Consider the following 21,383-nt stretch of genomic DNA (forward strand, 5'->3'; position numbering starts at 1 on the left):
AATGTTCTGCATCATATTTCCCATGCCTATGTGGGTTACCAAATAAGTTAACAACTCTTAAAGCCAACAAAAATAAAAGTCACATCATTATAATTGAAGACACATGCCCATATTATTTATTAGATTTCTGGAGGTAGTGTGATTCAAAAATATGCTACAATATACAAATATATATAATTTTATAATTTTAATGCACACCATTCATAGGGGGGAATGTATGTAATTTGTTGGATCTTATAGATCGCATAATACAGAATGAATATCAAATAAAGGGATTTTCTTTTCCAATATTAGACTCTCTAACTCTACTTACTCCTTTGCAACGTACACAAATATATAACAAATTTTTTACAAGCTACTGTCACGGCCAATTTCTTAGTGTCTCACTAAATTTAAAGCTTTTCTTAATCCTTACAGCAACAATAAACATTATCGCTTGAGCTGGCTGGCGTTGTGGGCGCACTGCTCACGACCAACTTCCGTGGCTTACTATAGGAATGTGGACCACGCATAAACACATCGATGAGCTGGCAATGCGAACTGCAATGGAACAGAGAGAGAGAGATAATTTAATAAAAGTTAATTAACAATTTTGCAACAAACTGACCTCATGGTTACATCCAAATCGGTGACTACTTCGCCATCACAATTCCAGCTGGAATATTCCGAGTTAATGCCATCACTGTTACTTTGAGCAATGGGTTGACGAGAGCCCGCAATGCTGTAATTCTCCTGCGGCGCATTCAGCGTGCGAAAGTTAAACTTGCGCGTGCGATAAACTTCCACAAAGGGTAGCGAGCGCTGAGAATTGAAATAAAGTTTAATTAATTATATTTTCTTACATGTTACATATATAAATTATCTTTTTAGATAGCTTCAATTTTGAGTGGAAAGAGTAAAGTTTTGTCCGAAACAAAAAGGAACAAATAATTATTTGCGATCAATGTCCTCTTTTCTATCTTTGTTTGTACAAAAGTTTAAGGAATGATTAACTACTTACGATCTTAGAATTTCAAATTTACTCTAAGCTCTTAACATAAATATTAAAAAGCTTCGTTATATTGATTTTGGGAGTTTTTCATAATTTGAATAAGTAATTTGAATTATGTATAAACAAATGTAATGAGACTTTTACTGTCGGCAATTTTAGTCTTAGAATAATAACTTATTCCAAAGGCCCTTAGACATGGTAAAGGGTCTATTAAAGTCAGCATTCAAAAACTGTCACTAGCTTTTAACTTAATTCTAAAATGTATTTTACTGCCGACTGACTAAAGTTGGTATTCAATAAATTAATTGATTGAATATATAAAAAATATTTAGTAGTTATTAAATAACGAAAGGGTCTATTATAGTCAATACTTGACTTATCTGCTTTGAATGAACTTTTCTAAAATGTGCTTGCAAGACAACTAACGGTCAAATTGAAAACGGTGTTACTTACAATATCGCCCCCTCGACCCGCAGTGTTGAGCAAAAACCGCAGATTGTTGAGCAACGTCGTCTTGCGCACCAGAATCAGGTCGAGGCAACCATCGCCTAGATGACTGTATCGGGAGATGCCGTTGGGACTGCGGGCGCAGGCGCATGTGATGTTGGCGCCGCAGATCATAAAGAAATTGCCACGTATGATCTTCCACTGCTCGCCGCTGCGCAAACTGAGATCCGAGCCATATGCAGCTGGAGTCGATTGTTGCAGGGGCAGCGTGCTGGGACGTGGACGAAGCAGAGCTGTCTCGCTGGCACTCAGCTGCAGTTCGTGGTTCAAGGGCGCAGTTGGTGCCAAGGACTTTGGATGATGGTGCTGCTCCTTGTGCTCTTCCTCAGTGGGAAAGAGCGATGAGCGTTGCTCCTGCAATGAGCTGGCGATGCTGCAGCGCTGGCAATTCGCATAGCAGACCGAGGGCGGTTCACTGCACACGCTGACCGGACTCTGCGGCGTCTCCGGTTCCAGAGGCTCCTCAAGCAGGTGGAGCTCTGCATCGTAGCCACGATTGCTAAGGAAAGCCTTGACTCCGCTGTACTCATAACGCTTAGTGCCCATCCAGCGATACTGTTCGCTCTCAGCCGCCACATCTCCCAGGTATCCATAGCTCAAGACGCTGGCGCAAAAGCGCAACAGAGATCGACTATTGCTCACGCTGCAGACATCGAGGCCACGCCGCTGGCCGAGCAGCACATGGATGGCCGCCGTGCGCACATCCGCAGTGCCGTGCATGCTGTAGACAATGGTGTCGGTGCTGCCAGCGGGAATGACGGCCACCGGGAGACTGGGTCGAGGTATGTAAGCGGGACGCTGTTCGTCCAGCTGCAGTTCGCGAATGCGTCGAAAGACGAGACCGTTGATGACTTCGGCGACGGTGCCATCGCCACCCACACAGCAGACGGCATCGTAGCAGCTCAGATCGTGGGTGAGCAAAATATCCCTAATCTGATTCGCTCGCTGCGTCGTGATGCAGGTGGCATCGATGCCCGCCAGCTGGAACAACGGACGCACGTATCGCTCATAGGTCTGAGATCCCGCCTTGCGTCCGCCATACGGATTGATGAAGACGAGCAGTCGTCGCACTCGTTGTCCACCAGCTGGCGAGGATGCGAGGCGTGCCCGCAGCTGCAGCTCCCACTGACGCACAATGTACGCATCCGCATTGTAGAACGTGATGCGTCGCAGCTGCCAGCGATTGCAGTCCACCTTGGATTTACTCAATCGCTCCGCATAGTTGATGGTCAGGAATTGTGCTGTGGGCTTGGCATCCGCTGGAGGTTCCTCCAGATCGGGTGGCTGCAGACTGGCCTGTTTGGTGTCGCCCCGTCGCACGCTAATGATGTCATCCATGTGCAGGATGTGACTATGTTCACCATAGCTGCAGGGGGGGGAGCATTGCTGCCCAGTTGTTGCTCTGTTGTAGGCACATCGTCGGGCAGCGGCGTCTTCACCGTCTCGTTGTGCGCCGCTGACTTTGTTGGCCGCTGCAGTCGCTCCCAAACCACTCGCTGGCCATGGAGCAATACACGGTAGCTCTTCTTCTTCAGCTGAAAGTTGTTGAGCAGCACATCCGTGGAGCAATCAGCGGAGGAGACGCTGACGGAGGCAGCACCGGCAGCGGCGGTGGCTGAGACAGAGACTGCTGCCGACTTGCCAAATTCTGTGCTTTGCGTCATGTTCGGATCGCTTTGTGTCTGCAAGACAATGGAGAAGTGAGTGGTGAGTGAGAAGCTCGTGGAAAAAAACAGGTTTCCATTAGAAAACGTACTTCTAATCACTTAACTAAACCCTACAGCGTATACGACGGAGGAGGAGAGTGCTGAGTAGGGGGCGATTCGTCCATTGCAGTAAAATAAACGGTGTTACGACTTTTGCACCGTTCTCTCTACTTCGCATTTTTTTAAGTGCTTTCATACTCGCTATCGAAAGGTTAAAGGGGTGTATATATTACACCCTTTTGTAAAAACATCTAAATTGTAAAGATTATGCCATGTCGAGATGGTCTAAATCGAGTTATAGAATTCAGAAAATTCTAAGTTTAAGAATAAGCGCTAATACTTATTCATATTCTTAATGATTTAATTATTTTATTTCATAATAATAGCATAATAAATTTGAAAAGATTTTACAAGAATAAATTTTAGAGCATAAAAAGCAAGTCTGTCACTTAAATTGTGTTTTTATTGAGTATGGATTGCGGTTTTTGGGTATTTCCAAGTCAAACCCACGCTAGTTTAGTTTTCTTACATGTTTTTAGTTTTTTTTTAATGATTTACGTTAAAAGCAAAGTCTCTGTTGATGTCGACTCATCATAGATATTACACCTACGTATATATATATTTAAGTATGTATACATATATATAATATATAGTATATATATACAACAGCCATGAGCAATCAGTAAAGCTTCATTAAACGCCGGCAGATGCCATCGACACTGTTGTGAGTTCTCATTAACGTGAATATGCTAATTTGTTTTTCAGTTTCAGCCTGCTGAGCTCAAGCTGATAGTGTCAAAGGTTGATGGCGAATTTCAAAGGTTAGCAGAGGTCATCATTGTAAAGTCAGGAAGTGAACTGTGCTCTCCAAGATTGCCTTTTGGTAGATGTGAGTAACTTTTCAGAAGAAATTCATTCACAAGCAAAGCTAAACCGCTGCCAACAAGCGGTAGATGGCGCCAGCTACATCTTTTAAAATGTCTGCTTATCATACGAATATAATTAGTACTATTATCAGAAATAGTAAAGAATTTACATAATGTTTAGAGAAATTGTTGTAAAAATGTAATATAAATAAATGCAACGAGTCTGAAGAAATTCATTCACAAGCAAAACTAAAAAGCTGCCAACGTGCGCTAGATGGCGCCAGCTACAAACCCTAAAAAGACTGCTTATCATACGAATATAATTACCGTTATCAGAAAAATAATTTACATAATATTAGTATTTAGAGAAATTGTTGTAAAAATATAATATGAAATTCACATTATGAATGTAATGAGTATTATGCTAATTAAACGATCTTATTTCTATTAGTAATGCGTATATGCAATTGTTATTGTTGTCGGACCACACTCGACTGCAGCTTTCTTACTTGTTTTGAATTGTTTTCATTGAAAAGTTTTATTGAATTGCTCAAGAATCTTGTGAATAAAAATTTCTATAATTTATTGCTCATTCAAATGCAATCATTGTTAAGATTAATTTATTCACATTACTTAATCAATTTCTGCATTCTTGAAAATATTGTTTTTCTGCAAAGATCATTTTCCATTATTGATGATTCATTTATGCACCATATAGTGTTTGTTTTATAAAATACCTGCTTACAAAAACCGACAAATTCAATAAGTATATCCCGAAAATAATTCTCAGCTGATTTAAACATAAAATATTGTATATCGAGGCTAATTAATGTCAACTTTAGTATACATCATCATAATTTTTAATTCGAGGCAATTATAAACAGTTTAAAATTTAAAGATTACAAATAGCAGTAGAACATAAATAAGTTTAATATTTATAAAAGTAATCGTATTTATTTTTTTCTTCGTCAACTTTAATTCTTAAAGCTGTCTGGACAGAAGCTAAAAATAAAAGCAATATCATGATGATGAGCTTCGAAGTTTTCGACTAGACTGTTTATCATTAATAATTTATGTTTTCCAGTAGCTTCTATTCAGTCAATTAAGTTATTCTCTCTTCGCTTTAACTGTATCAAAAATTTCCGGTATTATTAAGAAGATAATAATATTTTCATTTTACAGTCTTGACACTCCTTAATTTACTTAAGACATGCATCTAAGTTCTATGGTCTCTGAAATCAAGGTAATAAATAACTTGGACTTGTTGCCATTTATGTCCGTCTGTTATTATAAAAAAAAACATAACCACATTGTGTTAGCATTTATCCTTGAGCTAAAGCAATCACAAATTGTATTTGCAATTATCAACAGCAAATTGCAAGCCCATAAAACTCACACAGGCAACCCATAAATAAAATAAATATTTGACGTAGTTCCGTGTGATCTTCAAAAGGTTGCCCCGAAGAGTCAACGGAACATTAAAAGTTCAATCAACTTTTGTGTATTTCACTGTACTTCATCATCACACAGTTTTGTGCATTTGCCTTTCAGCTCATCTACGTGAGAAGAAGAAGGAGAAGGCAGCAAGGGAAATGCAATGAAAACCAGTTTGATATCGACAGATACTCTGTAAACTCGTAGATGCGGAAAATGGGTAGCATTGACTGCAAGTTAGGGTATCTGCTCGTCGTGCTGAGTTCTTAGTCTGCGTTTCGCATTGTTGATAAGCGGTCAAGCGAAGCGAGGCAACAAAATGACATTAAAAATGTCGGCGAAATAATAATAATAAAAATATATATACGCGAAGAACACACTTGATAGCGAACATGTGAGTAATTGCATTGAAACTTGAACTTTGAATAATTTGTGTTACTTTTTTGCGAATCATTAGCAAAGTATAAATCTATTTTGATCGTTGATCTATATATCGCTGACAAAGATCTTTATTTGCTGTCTTTTAAATTGAACTGGTTTTTCGAGACACTTAAAGCATCGCTAACCCGTTTTTGAGACACGTTGCAGAAAGTTGTCTCGCTCCCTCAACTGGGCTTGAATCAGTTCAGCAACTGAGACTGTGACTTTGGAAGAACGAATTGTGTCACAAATACGTACATATATGCAAATGGCTATGCAAACAAATATTTTCAAGTATTGTACACATAAATACCAAGTATTTGTTTAGTCGCATCGACTGATGAATAACAACTCAAGTGAATTTCAGCGACAAAAAGAACAAGTCAGCACGACTTCGCAACACTCGCCAGGCCAAAGCGAAATGAAATGAAATCTAATAAATAAAACAGCAAACAAGCTGTTCGAAACATTTGCGAACATCAAATAATCATAAAACTGGCAAATCTTTTTTGCAATTCTATTTCACACTTCTCGTTTCAAAGTCGGCAAAACTGGTTAGCTCACTGATGATAATCTATTATTTATAAATTAATAGTATCAGATTTTTATGTACACCGCCAGACAGAAGGCTAAAGTTCAAAGAGTCAATGATTATCAAATACTTTTACAGTTTGTCTGACTGAGCGTAAACAATACAAAGTGCACTTATTTAAAATGTGGTCGACATTTCCGATTGCTAATTACAAAAACACACACACAAGCACACACAATAATTTTAGCATAGCACTTAAGATCACTCGACTTGCAGAAACTTGTTGAATACTGAATGCTTAAGCATTCTTTGCAAATTAGTTGAAGCTGGTAAATTCAGAATATATTTTGTGATTCATTGTTTGCTTTGCTAATTCAGCACACTGACAGAAAAATTGGTAATAAAACTTCTGATTAAGATTTCTGTTTGTTGATGGAATTTATAATAAATAAAATAGAAATAGCAAATTGATAATCTAACTTCGAATTAAATTTCTTTTGTGAATGGAATTTGTTGATAAATAAATAAAATAATATAATTAATAATAGGAAACTAAAACAAAAATAATATTTTTTAAGAAATATGTTATTTGTACTCAAAAAATTAAGTAAAAGAAAATGAAATAAGCGAAGAAAAGTGAAGCGGAATACGATAATTTGACATCAATACAACGTTTTATTATCGTGACTTGGGGCATGATTTTAATGTGCATTTGAAGCACGTTTCGCTTGAGGAAAATATTTGACATTACTATTTAGAAATACGCCAAAATATTGAACGAATTTGTAAAATATTTATAACTAACATAAATTCTTACAATGGGATATTAAAGATATTTTTTACATGAATAAGCTTTACGTTAATGAAAAAAAAATAAGAATAAATTTAATGGAGGTATACATATATTTACTTAAATCCAATCTCCAAATCAAAAATGCTGAATTAACCGGCAAAATTTAAAATTTCCATTCCTAATTTTTTTGTTTGGTTTGATGTTAAAATATTGTTGAACTTTGATTTAATTTAAATGCATATATACATAAATTAAATTTCACAAATGAGCAAATAAAGTCAATAGCAAAAAAATTGTATTCTTTAAATGAAATCCACAATTTCGAACTTTTGCTTTAGTTTAGGCCAATATAATTGTATTAATTTAACCCAAGCGGGTATTTCTTCTCGTTGTGTTTGGTTTGATTTTAAAATATTGTTGAACAGATTAAATTAGTTTAGGCCAAGCGGTAAATAAAGTCAATCGCTGTTTAAATGAAATATATTTTAACTATCAGAGCAGAACTCACACAAAGCGCGTCATTTATGCGTCGTATGCGCAATGAACTCAAGGTTAAACTGCGACGACACCCAAAGTGGCAGCTTTTGCCTGTAGAATCGATTCGCGGCGAGGAAGCTGCGTAACAACAACAACAACAACAACAACAACGACGAATACAACAATGATAATTATGGTGCCTCGAAAACGAGTTGCGTGCGGCTTTCTTGACCTTCGCCTTGAATCGCCAAGAGTATTTGGTGTGTATATAATTTTGTTCACATGTATGTGTGTTTTTCTGTTTATGAACTGCACGCTTCGAGTGTTAGACTATTACTAATGAATATTAGTCGGGTTTAGAAGGTCTCTCTGCTATATGCACTTCAGTCGACAGTTAACATACAAAACTAGTTTTTTATTATGTTTTGTATAATCGCTTTTTAGTCGCATTTCATTCACTATTTGGTGCTGCAGTTAACGATCTTGACATCGCCGAGGAACAAAAAGAGAACGAGTCTTTCCAGATAAGGTGCATGATCTTCTCGAAGGTCGAATTGAATGCAAGGAGTATCAAAAGAGAAATAATTATCACGCTACAATACAATAAAGATAAGTTTAAAGAAGCCTAAAGTTGAACTCACAATTACAAAAACTTTTCTCCAACTTTTTTATCTCAACAACCTCTGAAAACAATTTACAATCAACTTGATTAACAATACTTTTCGCCTGCCAAGTTGTTTGCCTTAAATCATATTGAAAACAATTTAATTTGTCGGTGGATTTTCACTTTCAAGCATGTTGCTGTCACGCCCCTTATTCAACCATGCCAAAATGTAATTATAATTCAAATTAATAAGTTTTTGCACTGCAACCCGAAAGCAAAACAAAAAATACTAAGATAGATTCAAATGATTCATTATGAAAAGTCGCGACACCACGAAATGATGACAGCCAAAGCGGGGTATTTATTTATTTATTTATTTACGTACTTACTTATTTCTTTCAATTATAAATGAAACGACCGAAAATCCCTTCAAAGCAGAAATGAGATTCATAAAAAAATCTTTTGGGCCGCACTTAATGCGCAAGCACAAACCCCAAAAACAAAACAATGGCAAAATAATTAAATAATCGCAATTGGAAGGGCGACGAAAAGTGAAACGGAATACGATAATTTGGCGTCAATACAACATTTTATTATCGTGACTTGGGGCATGATTTCAATGTACATTTGACGCACGTTTTGCTTTGGGAAAATATACTTTGCTATTTGACTTTTCACTTATTTAAAAATATGTGAAACAGGGAACATTTTTGTATTATTCACACTGAAATTAATGTATTATTTTATATTTTCTTTTTAAATAAGGGATACATGATCTAAATTCTATATTGGTTAACCTAATTGAAATTATAAACGCTATCAGTAGGGTCGAATTAATCATTTAGTGACGACAGAAAATGTATGTAACATACAGAAAGAGTCACTCCATAAAGTATATCACATCTGTTCGTAAACATAGATCATATGGAGTATAAAAGATAGATAGTTACAAAATGTTTTGTGACATACTTCTCCACGCAGATCAAGTTTATAGATATTTATAACGCCCACTTTCGCCCACCTATATCGTATTTTTTAAGCTAAAGCCGCAAGCAATCGACAAATCCAAAGCGGATATCGGGTCTTAATTGCTTTGGTTGTCAATCGCGTATATTTTGTATTCTATGGTATATTTTAAATGTAATAGTCTCGGTTTACGGTTTTATTGTAGTATTTTTTCAGTATTATAATAGCGTACAGTTTTACTTATATTGAAAATGGGTTGCGAGCATCTCTCATTAAATCTCACTCGACTTTAGCTTTCCATGTTCGCATTTTACTTTAATATAGTTGGAATGTCTACTTACAAATATCAAGAAACACAAAAAAAAAAGATCTACAAAGAAATATCATATAATATATGATTTACTTTAGTGTTGTTATTCTCTTATTTTAAATTTGCAAATCTGAATGTTTTGTTATAATACTCCACTGCTTTGTCGCATAATAGATCACGCAATTCATTTTGTTGGAAACAATCCGTACACGAATCATTAATGAGCTGTTAACAAGGCATCGGCGTCACAATTGTAATCGTGATCGTCATCGTCACACAGCAAATCCCGCACATTCGAATCTCTATAATTATATAGCCATGTACGTAATTATAGCGAATCTATTGAAATTGTATTGCACTTAAACAAAAACATTGCAGTTCTTTTGTACTCAAGTTCCACAACGTTTGCTTATCAATTTCAATAGCAGCGGAGGCAGACCTCATTGTGCCATATAACAATAAACAAAAAAACCTGATAAGATATGTGCTGAGTAAAGATACCTAAAGTTCCTCACTCACAATGTGGGGAATACGTACGAGGAAGCTCGAATTACTAATAATGGGTTTATAGACTTTTGCCATTTCTGATATCCGTGTAATTGATGAGATATTCCAATATCGCAACATTTCAATAAGAAAGTAAGCATGAGTCATCTAGTATTATTTGGCTATCAATAAACTTTTAATAGCAACTCCTCCAGGTGTCTTTGATGGGAAGCGTGTCAACATTAAGTTTACCAAATAGATAATACTTGCAAGGCAAGTTCTGGAACGGAAATCTTTGTTGCTAATAACGATAATAGATACGTTTAACGAACAACTCAGTTATTTAAAAGAAACTATTGAAAGTCGAGGTATCAGCTATTGACAACTAATTAGAAAAGATTTTAAAGGCATGATTTTTTTAAATTTCATTTTTCAATGAACATTAATATTATTTTAAGAAATAATGTCGTTTCATATTTATCGCTTTCTTCAAATTATGCGAAATTTACGAAAACAGCGTGATTTTAAATTATAAAGAAAAAACAAGCAAATTATAACTTTTATAATTAAATATATCAATGAATTTAAGGAAATAAATTGCAAGGAACGTAAAATAATATATTTTAAAGGTTAAAATATTTCATAAATAATAAATTACCATATAAATTGTTAAAGCGGAAATCACAAGAATAGTATTTTATTTTTCTATTATTTTTACACATTTGTAAAACCATATTTTGTTGTAAAAAATACAATATTTATAAATTAAAGATTATAGAACAGGTTTTAAGTATAAAAGAGTTTCACTCCTGTCTTTAATAATGGGATTTTTAAATTTATCCGTTTCACCATTTCTATTTCTAGTTTTATTTCCTGCGATAATTGCTATTTGTACATCAAAAGAAGTGAGAATGGAGCCCTGGTTTAATAGTTTGCTTATAAGCAAAAGCAGATGCACCCGTTACCTGTGTATTGATCGCATGTACATACACAAACAAAAATATGTACACAAGCCCACACAGAAACACACGAACACACACACACGCACACACAAAGCAGGCGTTTGACCCGTTTAGCACCGAAGTAAAACAGCTGACCTCTGGGGTTTTATACGCGCAGCACATGAATTACCCATAAGCAAGGAATTTAGCTGCCACGAAACATAAAGTATAAAGACATTTTGAAAGATAAGGCAAGCTGGTTTATGTTTTTGTTATTTGTAATGATAAATTGATTAGTAAACAAATGTTGCTACGAGTGAGAGCTTGAAAGAAAGAAAGCACACATAATTGCTGTGGATGCTTCACCTTTTTGTTTGCGCCCTTTGCCCTATAGACGCTTCAAACCCATTTTAAAAACAGAACAGCGCTAATAATAAATATGTACACATCAGAGCACCGTCAACCACTGTCGCAGCAGGAAATGTATGTATGTAGAAAAGAAAAGAAGGGGGCACCCGCATACACTCACATTACGCCAAGCGCCGTTATCAGAGCACAGCTGTGAGTCCACCAACACTACAGCTGTCATTGTGTATGTGTGTAGCATACACACATCAGCATGAATATTCTCAACTTGATATGCCTACGCATTGTCTGCTACAATTTCAATACATAAAATGAGTATGTATGTGTGTGTGTGTGTGTGTGTAAGTTAAGTACATGTGTACTAATTCTAATGTTAGATTTAAAACCGGCAATTGGATATGCTAAGATTCTAATTGGGCAAATTACCTTATGTATGTTGTTTGTCTATCCATGCAATAACGGGTGCATTCAAGGTGCAGTTGCCTTTCACAATTGGTTAATTATGCTGCTGTTGGCAAATCAAGAAAATTCGATACACATTGCAATTTTGCACACATACACTCGCACACACAATGGCGCATACAAAAGCGCACTAACGGCAATTGGACATATGTATATGTATATGTATATATTTGTGCGGTCTCCAATTGCTGACTATTCGTACTCTAACTAACTGAACCACTCGACGACAACGACAACGACAAGCATGAGATATTGGAATTGCATACGTAAATACAATATAACTCGGTGCACAAAAACAAAAACAAAGCCGTTAAAAGCGCACACCGCAGCGAACGCGCTCCGCACCCTCGAAAAGCAAACAAAATACTAAAAAGAAATGCGCAACAGTGTGACCATTTAACGGCAGCCTACAAATACTTCAAAGGCGTAGTTAGTATTATTGGCGTGTAAAACTACCGTCATTTTGTCAAGCAACATTTGTCTCAAACAAACGGAAATTCAAAAAAGCATGCTTTTCGTCTAAACTAAAAACCCCAACATTATTTTTCAAGCATTTTTCGCCTTGCTGCTTTATCTAAATTTGCTTGCCATCCCCAAATATGTGTAAGTTATATAAATATATTTTCGTTATATTATATATTCATTAATATGGTTTTATTCCAGCTCAAACTCCCTGTGGAAAATGCACGGCATGTCCGTGCTCGACTGCCTCGAAAAAAAAGATAAGGCCGAGCAGCAAAGACCGCCGCCCAAAATTGACTGCCAATGTGCCACTCGCCGCCAACAATCGTCCACAGCGCCAGTTCAAGCGCCATTGGCTGATACCATCACCTGCGTGCGACCAAAACCGGAGCCAGTGCGTCAAGTGCCGATGGAAGAGCGCTGCACATGCCGCATAAAGCCGGACCCGGTGGTGTGTGAATGCCCGGCACCAGCTCAACCACCCGAACGCACTGCGCAGGAGGAAAGAGCAGCTGCATGTCCTCCGACACATCAGCAGGTTATATGCGGGCAACAGCCACAATCGCAATATCATCAGCCGCCGCAATACACGCCAGTGGCAGCAGCACAGTGTGGACACTGTCGAGCTCAGAAGAAGAAAAAGAAGTGCATCATACAGTGAAGAGAGAAACGTGGCAGTTTCAATCCACAAATAGGTTCCACAGCTATGTGAGTCCACAGCAGCTAGTGGAAAGAGAAATAACAACACAGGTTCCACTGTTAGATGAAGCAACAGCGTCCAAAATAAACGGCAGCCACACGTATTGGTATTGTGGACTCTGGAAGCATAATCATAGCAGGCTTTTTCTGGGATGGCAAGTCACCACAAAAAAACATTTTAAATCTGTTAGCATTGAACTTCTCGGAATGAAATAGTATCCAAAAAATTGAATAAAAAAATGAATTACTGAATTTCTGAACTCGACAAAATTCAAGTCTTCTCTATTTCAATACGTTTTACTCACCCAGTTAACCTTAGCAAATGGCGGAGCAGAGCTCAAACGTTCGAATTGCCTCAGGCGCTGGAAAGTGCTCATGCAACTCGCGATCTGATGACAAAGAAAGGTCAGGAGCTCAGAAATCGAGTTGTCAATGTCCTCCACCAACACCAGCATCAGTGCCGGCGCCAGTTATGCATTGTGGAGGTCCCACGGGCGCAAATTGTGCAGTCAGAAATGGTCCGGCGCCTCAGCCCACTTATACAACACCCAAGCGGCAGGGACAGTGCAGCCATTGCAGGGGGAAGCAGGGAAAGAGACGCTGTAGCATTCAATGAAATCGCAGCAGGCGTTTAAGCAGGCAAGCTGCCCACCTATTTGAATTTTAATCTCATTGCTCAAATCATTTCAAAATTCGTAAAGCGCTATACACAGTCAATACTTTCCAATCTCCAAAATGTCGAGCTGTCCATATTCGCAGGCGTCAAAGGCGGAACAACAACCGGAGCAGCAGCAACAGGCGGCCGCATGTCCGGCGCCCTCAGGTGGTGGATTGGGTGTGGCACCTAATCCCGATTGCAAATGCACACCGTTGCCGGCAGTGCCATCACGACTGCAGCCAGAGATTATAAGAATCCCATGCTCGAGCACCGCTGGACAGGGAGCTAACAACGAGTATGGCTGCCGTCAACAGCGACGTTCAAAATGCTGCCTTCAATGAAGAAGCGATGGAACATTCGATAATGATTGGTGACAACAAGGAGTGAAATAATTATGGCTGCCAAACAGATAATCAGAGTGAAGGATCGATTTTTTTATGACGAGTATTATTCAAAATCAAAGTGATCCAGATCTATTGTCAACAAAGCAGGCGCTTTATTTATTTTAACCTGACAAAACAGATTCATTTGAATTCAAAAAAATAACAATAACAAAAAAAAAATATGGCTAGCACCAACAAAATTCACAGTTTTCTTCACGAACCACGACAATAAATTCTCATCTAAAAACGATGTATAAGTCGAATTAATTTAACATCTTTTTGAAAGATTAGTTTTCAGCAGGAAGACTTCGTAACTGTGAGTCGAGTAACGTAGCAGCATGGGCCGAAAAATCAATGGAAGAAATTGTTTTGTCTCGCGTACTCCGTCGTTTGTTCGCTCTGAAGCACGGCGTAATACGAAATTAATTCCTCGACAATACTCCGGTACTGACATCAGCCAATGCTCTATACAGGATTCAGATTCGAGTAGCGTCTCTCATCCGCCCTCGTATATTCGCCCTGAAGCACGGCGTTTTCCGAATTTACCTCCTCGACAATACTCCGGTACTGATATCAGCCGATGTTGCCCACAAGATTCGTGTTTAAATTGCTGTTGTCCTCCACGTCCAAAAAGGAATTGCAATCGTGGAAGATCTCGTCAAACCCGATTTGAGAGGCCTTTCCCACCTGCGGCTCAATGCGTCACAGAGCCCATTGAGGAGTGTGATGATCAATATATTTGTAACAGCCAACCCTGTACAAGCAATCCCATGGCTAATTTTGATTTGGATCGATTCGATCGCGATACTTGCCCGGGTGGCAGCGGATATGGACGTCGACGAAATGTCACCATACGGACATGCGTCGACTACGACTATGAGCCCGGTTGCGAACCTACGCCATCACGTGGATGTTCAGCTCGTCCTTCAACTGTATGTCGTAAGCCTGAACCTCCATCCTGCGATACATCTGAATATGAAGATGAAGAATGCACCGAATATGTTCCATGCCCATATCGTCGTTGTTAGCCAACATCATTTTAAAGCGGCGCTCAGTAATGATATATATGAAAATACTTCATAGCTTTCTCCAACGACAGTGTGATATCGATAGCGATTTGCAGCCAGTCCACCGACCTACACAATCGTAGGAGTCGAGAAAGGAAAGCCAAGTGTATAATTTGAGTGCTCCAACTAAATTATCTTCACAGGTAATTCTGTAAGAAAGATCAGCAAAAACAAATTGATGATGCCGATTATTATACACTTAATAAAATACTAAATTGCTTATATACTGTCGCTAGAGCAACCTATCGGTATTTAATTATCGACCAACCACCACAGTCGCAATAGTCGAAAAAGAAGCGTGCAAGCAAACGGTGTGTTTTTTCTGCTCCAACTTTTGTTTTCAAGTGAAGTTCATTAAAACAGCAAAAGATACGAAATGGATGATGGAGATTATGATAACGACGAGTGAGTATTATATATTAATTGCATATTTGCTCGCATCTATTAAGCGGCTTACTTTACACTCCAGTGTTGGCGCCGACGATTTCGATGATGCTGATGACGACGTCGACGATGACATCGCCCAGGAGGAGGAAGTGGACAACATTGAAATCATAACACCCGGCACCGCTGGTGGCGGCGGCGTGCCCAAATCCAAGCGCATCACTACCAAGTACATGACGAAATATGAGCGTGCGCGCGTCTTGGGAACAAGAGCGCTACAAATTGCCATGTGTGCGCCAATTATGGTTGAATTGGATGGTGAAACGGATCCTCTACAGATTGCAATGAAGGAATTGAAGCAGAAGAAGATACCTATTATTATACGACGCTATCTGCCCGATCATTCATACGAAGACTGGAGCATAGACGAGCTGATCATGGTGGATAATTAAGTCAGATTTAGGAAACAGAAATAGCTATTAGACATTTAATTACTTCTTTTGCAAATACAATTAAGATAAGCTCGCAAAACCACAAAATACTGCGCAATTTCAACTCCAAGCGTAGCCTTCTCCACGCTGATAGCAAACGCGCTCTAGCAATCCCACGGCATGCTCGCCTGTCCTGCAGATGGAGCCGACTACAGAGGGCAGTAGACCGCATTCCGACAAATTTTGTTCGCCAAACACCTGCTCGCCAGCAACTTGCGCTTCCTCGGGCGCTGATTCCAGTAGCTTCTGCGTGGCCTTGCTGAAGGACAAGGTATTCAAGCTGCTGGCCAAAGTGGCGCTGAACATTTGTCGCGTCTCGCAGAGCAGCGCGGCAACGCTGGGCAGGAATGTGGGCAGCAGCAGTCCCTTGATGTCGATGCTGTGATAATCGACACCATCCAAACGCACTTTCTTCGAGCGTGGCACCAAGTGCTGCATGGTGGCCTTGGGAAAGGCGACTGAAGAGAGCAACGTTGGCGGCACCCCCGCCAAGCGACCAACGCTGGTGATCGTACTCTTGGCATTGAGCAGATAACTGAAGAGTCCCTGACACTCGACGCCTTCTATGAGCAGCAGTGAATTGTCGCTGAAATCCTCACTCATCTCCGCCGCCTGCAGTTTGCGTGCATGCGTTGTTTGAATCCGCCGCAGCTCGCGCTCATCCACGCCTAAACTCTCCAGCCACTCATCATCGTCGTCTTCCTCATCCTGCTCCTTGCCAGCACCTGTTGCATCTGCTTCAGTTTTGGGCTTTGTTTCATTTGATGGTTCCTCTGTTAAACTGCCATTTAAACTGCTGTTGCCACCGTTGACATCCTTCTTCAGCGGCATGGTATACTCGATGCCCTCTTGTCGCAGTGCGTTCCGCATTCCTCGCGTGGATGGCGTCACTAGCGCATGCATCTCAGCACGTCCTCCACAACCAGCCGCACGAAATAGCACCGTAAACGAGTTGGCACACAAATAAAAGTAGGGACACTGCCGGGCACGCAACAGCTGGAAGAGACCACGAAAACTATAATCCCATTCCTCTGCAAGCGCTTTGCGTTCCCTGTCACCAATGGTGATGCCATTGTTCTCCTTGGCGCTGCGCGGAAACAGGGTGAGCCAAGGCAGATGCGGATGTTGCCAATAGTAGGTACACTGATTGAAGCGTGTGGCATCTGAGATGTCCAAAGTACTGTCGCTATGATTTGTGTCGAAGCAGCGCACAAAGCTTGTGAGACCGCTAGCTAATTGTGAGGTCTTCAGTTGCGTGGCAGGCAGTTCGCTGGGACAGAAGAAACGTATTCGTGTCTTCAGGCACCAGTCCATAGGAAGATGCGTCGTATGCTTCTGTCGTGCGGCCAACGCAGCGTCATCCTCTTCCTCAGCTTGTGCGGCATGCTGTTGATGCAACAGCTTCGCAAACGCTTGTGCATCGAACTTCTGTAGCACCAATTTGGCGGGTTGTGGACGTGTTGGCGTCTCACGCACAAAGCAATCCTGGGGCGGCGTTAAAGATGCGCTGCCAGTTGTTGCTGTTGTGGGATCGTCGATCTTTTGCTTCTTGGCGCCATCTATGGACCTGTAGATGCAGGTTTAATGCATTTAGCTAAACAGCTGATGAGCGAGACAACAAACTTACTTGGCAAATGGATTCTTGCGCTTCTGCGCTATTTTTGCTTCCAGCAGCTTGCACTTATCATTCTCATCTAACTCGATTAGTTTATTGTTGTTGTTATTGCTGCTTACACGTGCTGCCAATTGTTTCTTCTTTTGTTTAAGCCGCTGTAGCTTTATAAACTGCAAAGAGTTGTAATACATTAAAGTTAAGCATCCATTTGAAGTTTAAGTTGGTCTCTGCCATACATCATCGGGTCGCGTCCATTTGGCACTTAAACTCGTCTCGCCGGACATCGTTGATAAAACATTAACTAATTAAATAAAATAAAACACAAGACAAAAGGCAGTTGCATCTGTCAAACTCCCGCGCAAAAGTAATATGTTTCAATGGTTGTGTTATTGTTGTTGTTTTGATTTCACATTGCGAAAATGCTTGTCCGATAGCCATTTCGATTAACAATCGAGACTATCAACTAACATTTGCAGAAATAACAGCAGTCAATCACATGTTAAATACTATAAACTCTGGTCACACTATTGTGTACGCTTTTGCGCTTGCAGTACTTGCTAAGATTAACATTGTCAGTGTTTATATTTCATTATTTTTTTTTATAAATAATGGATATAGGCAGCTTGAGTGAAGTTTGCCGCGTTTGTGCAAATAAAATAAAGGATAAGAAACGACAGCGCCACATATTTAACTATCTGCGCGGCAAACTTCTGCAAAATCTCAAACTTATAACTGGAGTCAAGGTAATAAGCTTAGAGTAAAAATGCAATCTCCAAATAAAACATGATTATGATTTTATGCTATTTTTTTTTAGCTGTTGCCAAATGAAAGTTTACCCAACTTTATATGCGAGCGTTGCAACTCTGAATTAGAGTTGGCAATCAAGTTTCGAGAGCGCTGCATCTTCTCACAGAATTATTTGGAGGACCTACTGAAGAAACAATACGAAGAGTTGTCGGCAAAAAATGAACTCTCTGAGGAGTTGATCGACGAAGCTGAACTGGAATACCAAGAAGAGCCTGTGGCCTTTGAGGATGATAAGGTTTGGGAGGAGGAAAACTACACAGAAATGTCCGATGATGATAATGTGAAACATATAAGTGAAGAAGCAGAAGAAATACAGGAAGTATTTGAAATTGCAGAATTAGAGCAAGAGGAACAGGAACAGCCAAAGAATAACAAAAGGCATATGGTGTTGTTGCAAGAAAATCGCCCAACTAAGCGACTGCGAAACTTCTTTATATGCGAGGAATGTGGCGGATTCTTCAATAAAGAAAAAGACTACAATAATCACATGAAAGGGCACACGGAGCACAAGGAGTCGCCACAGTTCTTTCCATGTTGCCAGTGCACGGCACACTTCTCAACAAAGACAATGCTAAAACAGCATCGACGTGACGTGCACAATGGAAATCGTCTTTTCAAATGCGGCATTTGTGGCGAAGGATTTCTGGAGCACACTGCCAAGCAGCGGCATGAGATGTTAGTATTTCTGCATTCTTCGAAACACACAATTGCATTAATAGTCTTTTTAAACTTTCCAACAGCGCGCACAGCAATGAGCGACCATATCCTTGCTTAGAATGTGAAGAGACTTTTACTAGCGTTGCCGAGCTGCGCTTACATTCCGCCACTCATTCCCTGCACACAACAAAGTAATATATTAGAAGAACTTTGCTTTATACTATAAACTATTGTTAACTTGTTCTGCTTTATAGAGCCATAAAAGACGAAGGCGAAACATTTCCATGTGTGCAGTGCGAGGAGAATTTCGACAGTGACGCAGAACTTCAAGAACATTTTGAAATACACTGCCAGCGATTCTTTAGGTAATGAATTCAATTGAACTGATAAATCCAGTATTTAAAATGATATTTCTTTATCATATTTTGACAGGTGTGAACCCTGCAATGAGGAATTTGCAAGCTACAATGAACTGAATAAACATTCAAGTACTTACGCACACCAATGCACAGTTAGAGACGAGATGGAGATGCTGTATGCTGAGGACGAGTGTGAGGAAGAACAGTATTTAGAATAATAAATTATAAAACAAGTAAGAATAATACTGCACTGTTTTGTCCTTATTCAAAATGGGTAGCGGGTATTTCACAGTCGAGCACACTTTACTGTAGGAAACAGTCCCTTCTACCCCATGGGTAGCGGGTATAAATATTAAGTATATAATATGTGGTCATCACATTTAAAGGGTCATCCCTTAACAGCAAAAGCCGCTAACAGAAGCTTTGTTTAACATTAACATTTAAGCTTTAACATTAAAGGAACAGATTACAGCGCCTGCGCCTGGAAGCGCATTCTTATCAATGTTTTGTACATATTCATGGTATTTACTTATATGAGGGTCGAAAGCGTATGTTGCGTGTATTCGTTGTATTCAACTGGTTGTCACCACATCACAAAGCTGACTAGCTCAATATCGTTATACACACCGACAGTGGAAACTGTTACAGCTGCTGCTGTCGAAAAATCAATAGGAATTAAAACTTCGACGTAAGCAAAGCGATATCAAGTTTATAAGTGCGCAATATGTTCGCCCAACCGAAAGGTAAGCTCAATAAAAGTACATTTAAAGTGCCCAAAATTTATATTATTAATTTTGTGCAGGAATTTGTTTGTTACTGGGATGTCTCGCTGTGCTTTTTGAGGCCTCTGTGGCCGTGCAGGGATTTCAGTCCAAGGATAGCGTCTTTGCCGATGTCCTGCTGTCCGAATTGTTGAATCGTATGGACAACGATATGCAGGTGGGCTACTATGATGTGGACAACGAGGGAGATTTGGAAGCAGCTGCTGCCGCTGCCGCCGCAGCTGATAAGGATAATGTGGATCTAGTGACGCGTTCGGAATACACCAGACTGTGCAATGGTGGTCGCGATTGTATGCTGCAATCGGCAAATAGCAACCCATCATTACGCGATCAGGAGTTCATGCAGCACAGCTCGCTGTGGGGTCATCAGTATGTGACCGGCGGCATGGGCGAAGGTCAGAGTCGTTACAATACCATCGTGAAAACCGATGCCAGTTTGCCCGCCTATTGCAACCCTCCAAATCCCTGCCCCGAGGGCTATGACATGGAGACTATGGGTGGCAATTGCATCAATGATTTCCAGAATACCGCAATCTATAGTCGTGAATTCCAGGCTGCCCAGGATTGCACCTGCGACAATGAACATATGTTTGATTGTGCCGACCAGGAGAACGCAGCTGCCAACGAAGCTGACAACAGTGATATGAATGCTGCCGTCGAGAAGTTCCTCATGCAGCAGTTTGGAAACGACAATAATGTGCTGAGCAGTGCCAACGGAGTGGTTAAGAAGGCCGCTCACATGGCCGGACTACGTATGGATACTTTACCCAACCCATTCCTTCAGGTTGGCCCAGACGATCGTCTGCCTATTGCAGCCAAAAAGGGCAATATGCTCTTCCACTAATCTATCTCCAACTACAACATGTTTGACATCGCTTAAAATTAGCTAAACAAAGAAAAAACTAAACCACATATTGAATGTCTTTATTAGTTTTAGTCTGTCTAATTTGGGCATTTTTTGAAGACGTTATGTGTCTATTAAGTATTATCACAGTTTATTCTAAATGTTATCCCTCCCGCATAAGTACAGCTCATAGCAGCTTCCAAGTATCCATCAAAAATACATATGTGTCCACACCAATAAAGTTATTCAAAATAAACTAAGGCTTAAAGCCAAAAGAAAAGCAATAAGTCAAGGTTATGTTTATTATGATTAAG

At 39.6% G+C, this 21,383-nt stretch overlaps 6 protein-coding genes across 6 annotated transcripts; 4 read left to right on the plus strand and 2 right to left on the minus strand.

Moving 5' to 3' along the window:
• Positions 1–87: 87 nt before the first annotated feature.
• On the minus strand, positions 88–7,786 carry LOC133839348 (ceramide kinase). Its single transcript, XM_062270838.1, is given in 5 exon segments — positions 88–540; positions 608–801; positions 1,445–2,884; positions 2,887–3,180; positions 7,760–7,786. Coding segments are annotated over 5 exon segments (2,076 nt in total). The 5' UTR covers positions 7,772–7,786; the 3' UTR covers positions 88–404.
• A 4,519-nt stretch (positions 7,787–12,305) lies between these two features.
• LOC133839358 (uncharacterized) lies at positions 12,306–14,313 on the plus strand. The gene is made up of 2 exons (XM_062270847.1): positions 12,306–12,464; positions 12,525–14,313. Exon 2 carries the CDS (start codon positions 12,544–12,546, stop codon positions 12,982–12,984), a length of 441 nt encoding a protein of 146 aa, XP_062126831.1. The 5' UTR covers positions 12,306–12,464; positions 12,525–12,543; the 3' UTR covers positions 12,985–14,313.
• A 796-nt stretch (positions 14,314–15,109) lies between these two features.
• LOC133839359 (DNA-directed RNA polymerases I, II, and III subunit RPABC2) lies at positions 15,110–16,053 on the plus strand. The gene is made up of 2 exons (XM_062270848.1): positions 15,110–15,535; positions 15,600–16,053. The coding sequence occupies exons 1-2, from the start codon at positions 15,507–15,509 to the stop codon at positions 15,964–15,966; spliced, it is 396 nt and encodes a 131-aa protein (XP_062126832.1). The 5' UTR covers positions 15,110–15,506; the 3' UTR covers positions 15,967–16,053.
• LOC133839349 (protein downstream neighbor of son homolog) lies at positions 15,973–18,027 on the minus strand. Its single transcript, XM_062270839.1, has 3 exons — positions 17,857–18,027; positions 17,633–17,790; positions 15,973–17,572 (listed from the first exon to the last, which is right to left on the minus strand). The coding sequence occupies exons 1-3, from the start codon at positions 17,902–17,904 to the stop codon at positions 16,066–16,068; spliced, it is 1,713 nt and encodes a 570-aa protein (XP_062126823.1). The 5' UTR covers positions 17,905–18,027; the 3' UTR covers positions 15,973–16,065.
• A 108-nt stretch (positions 18,028–18,135) lies between these two features.
• On the plus strand, positions 18,136–20,125 carry LOC133839351 (zinc finger protein 132). Its single transcript, XM_062270841.1, has 5 exons — positions 18,136–18,363; positions 18,435–19,102; positions 19,168–19,275; positions 19,339–19,449; positions 19,517–20,125. Exons 1-5 carry the CDS (start codon positions 18,229–18,231, stop codon positions 19,659–19,661), a joined length of 1,167 nt encoding a protein of 388 aa, XP_062126825.1. The 5' UTR covers positions 18,136–18,228; the 3' UTR covers positions 19,662–20,125.
• On the plus strand, positions 20,019–21,356 carry LOC133839352 (neuroendocrine protein 7B2). Its single transcript, XM_062270842.1, has 2 exons — positions 20,019–20,186; positions 20,246–21,356. The coding sequence occupies exons 1-2, from the start codon at positions 20,168–20,170 to the stop codon at positions 21,067–21,069; spliced, it is 843 nt and encodes a 280-aa protein (XP_062126826.1). The 5' UTR covers positions 20,019–20,167; the 3' UTR covers positions 21,070–21,356.
• Positions 21,357–21,383: the final 27 nt, after the last annotated feature.

Source organism: Drosophila sulfurigaster, chromosome 2R (assembly GCF_023558435.1).
Source record: "Drosophila sulfurigaster albostrigata strain 15112-1811.04 chromosome 2R, ASM2355843v2, whole genome shotgun sequence".
Classification (NCBI taxonomy): Eukaryota; Metazoa; Arthropoda; class Insecta; order Diptera; family Drosophilidae; genus Drosophila; species Drosophila sulfurigaster.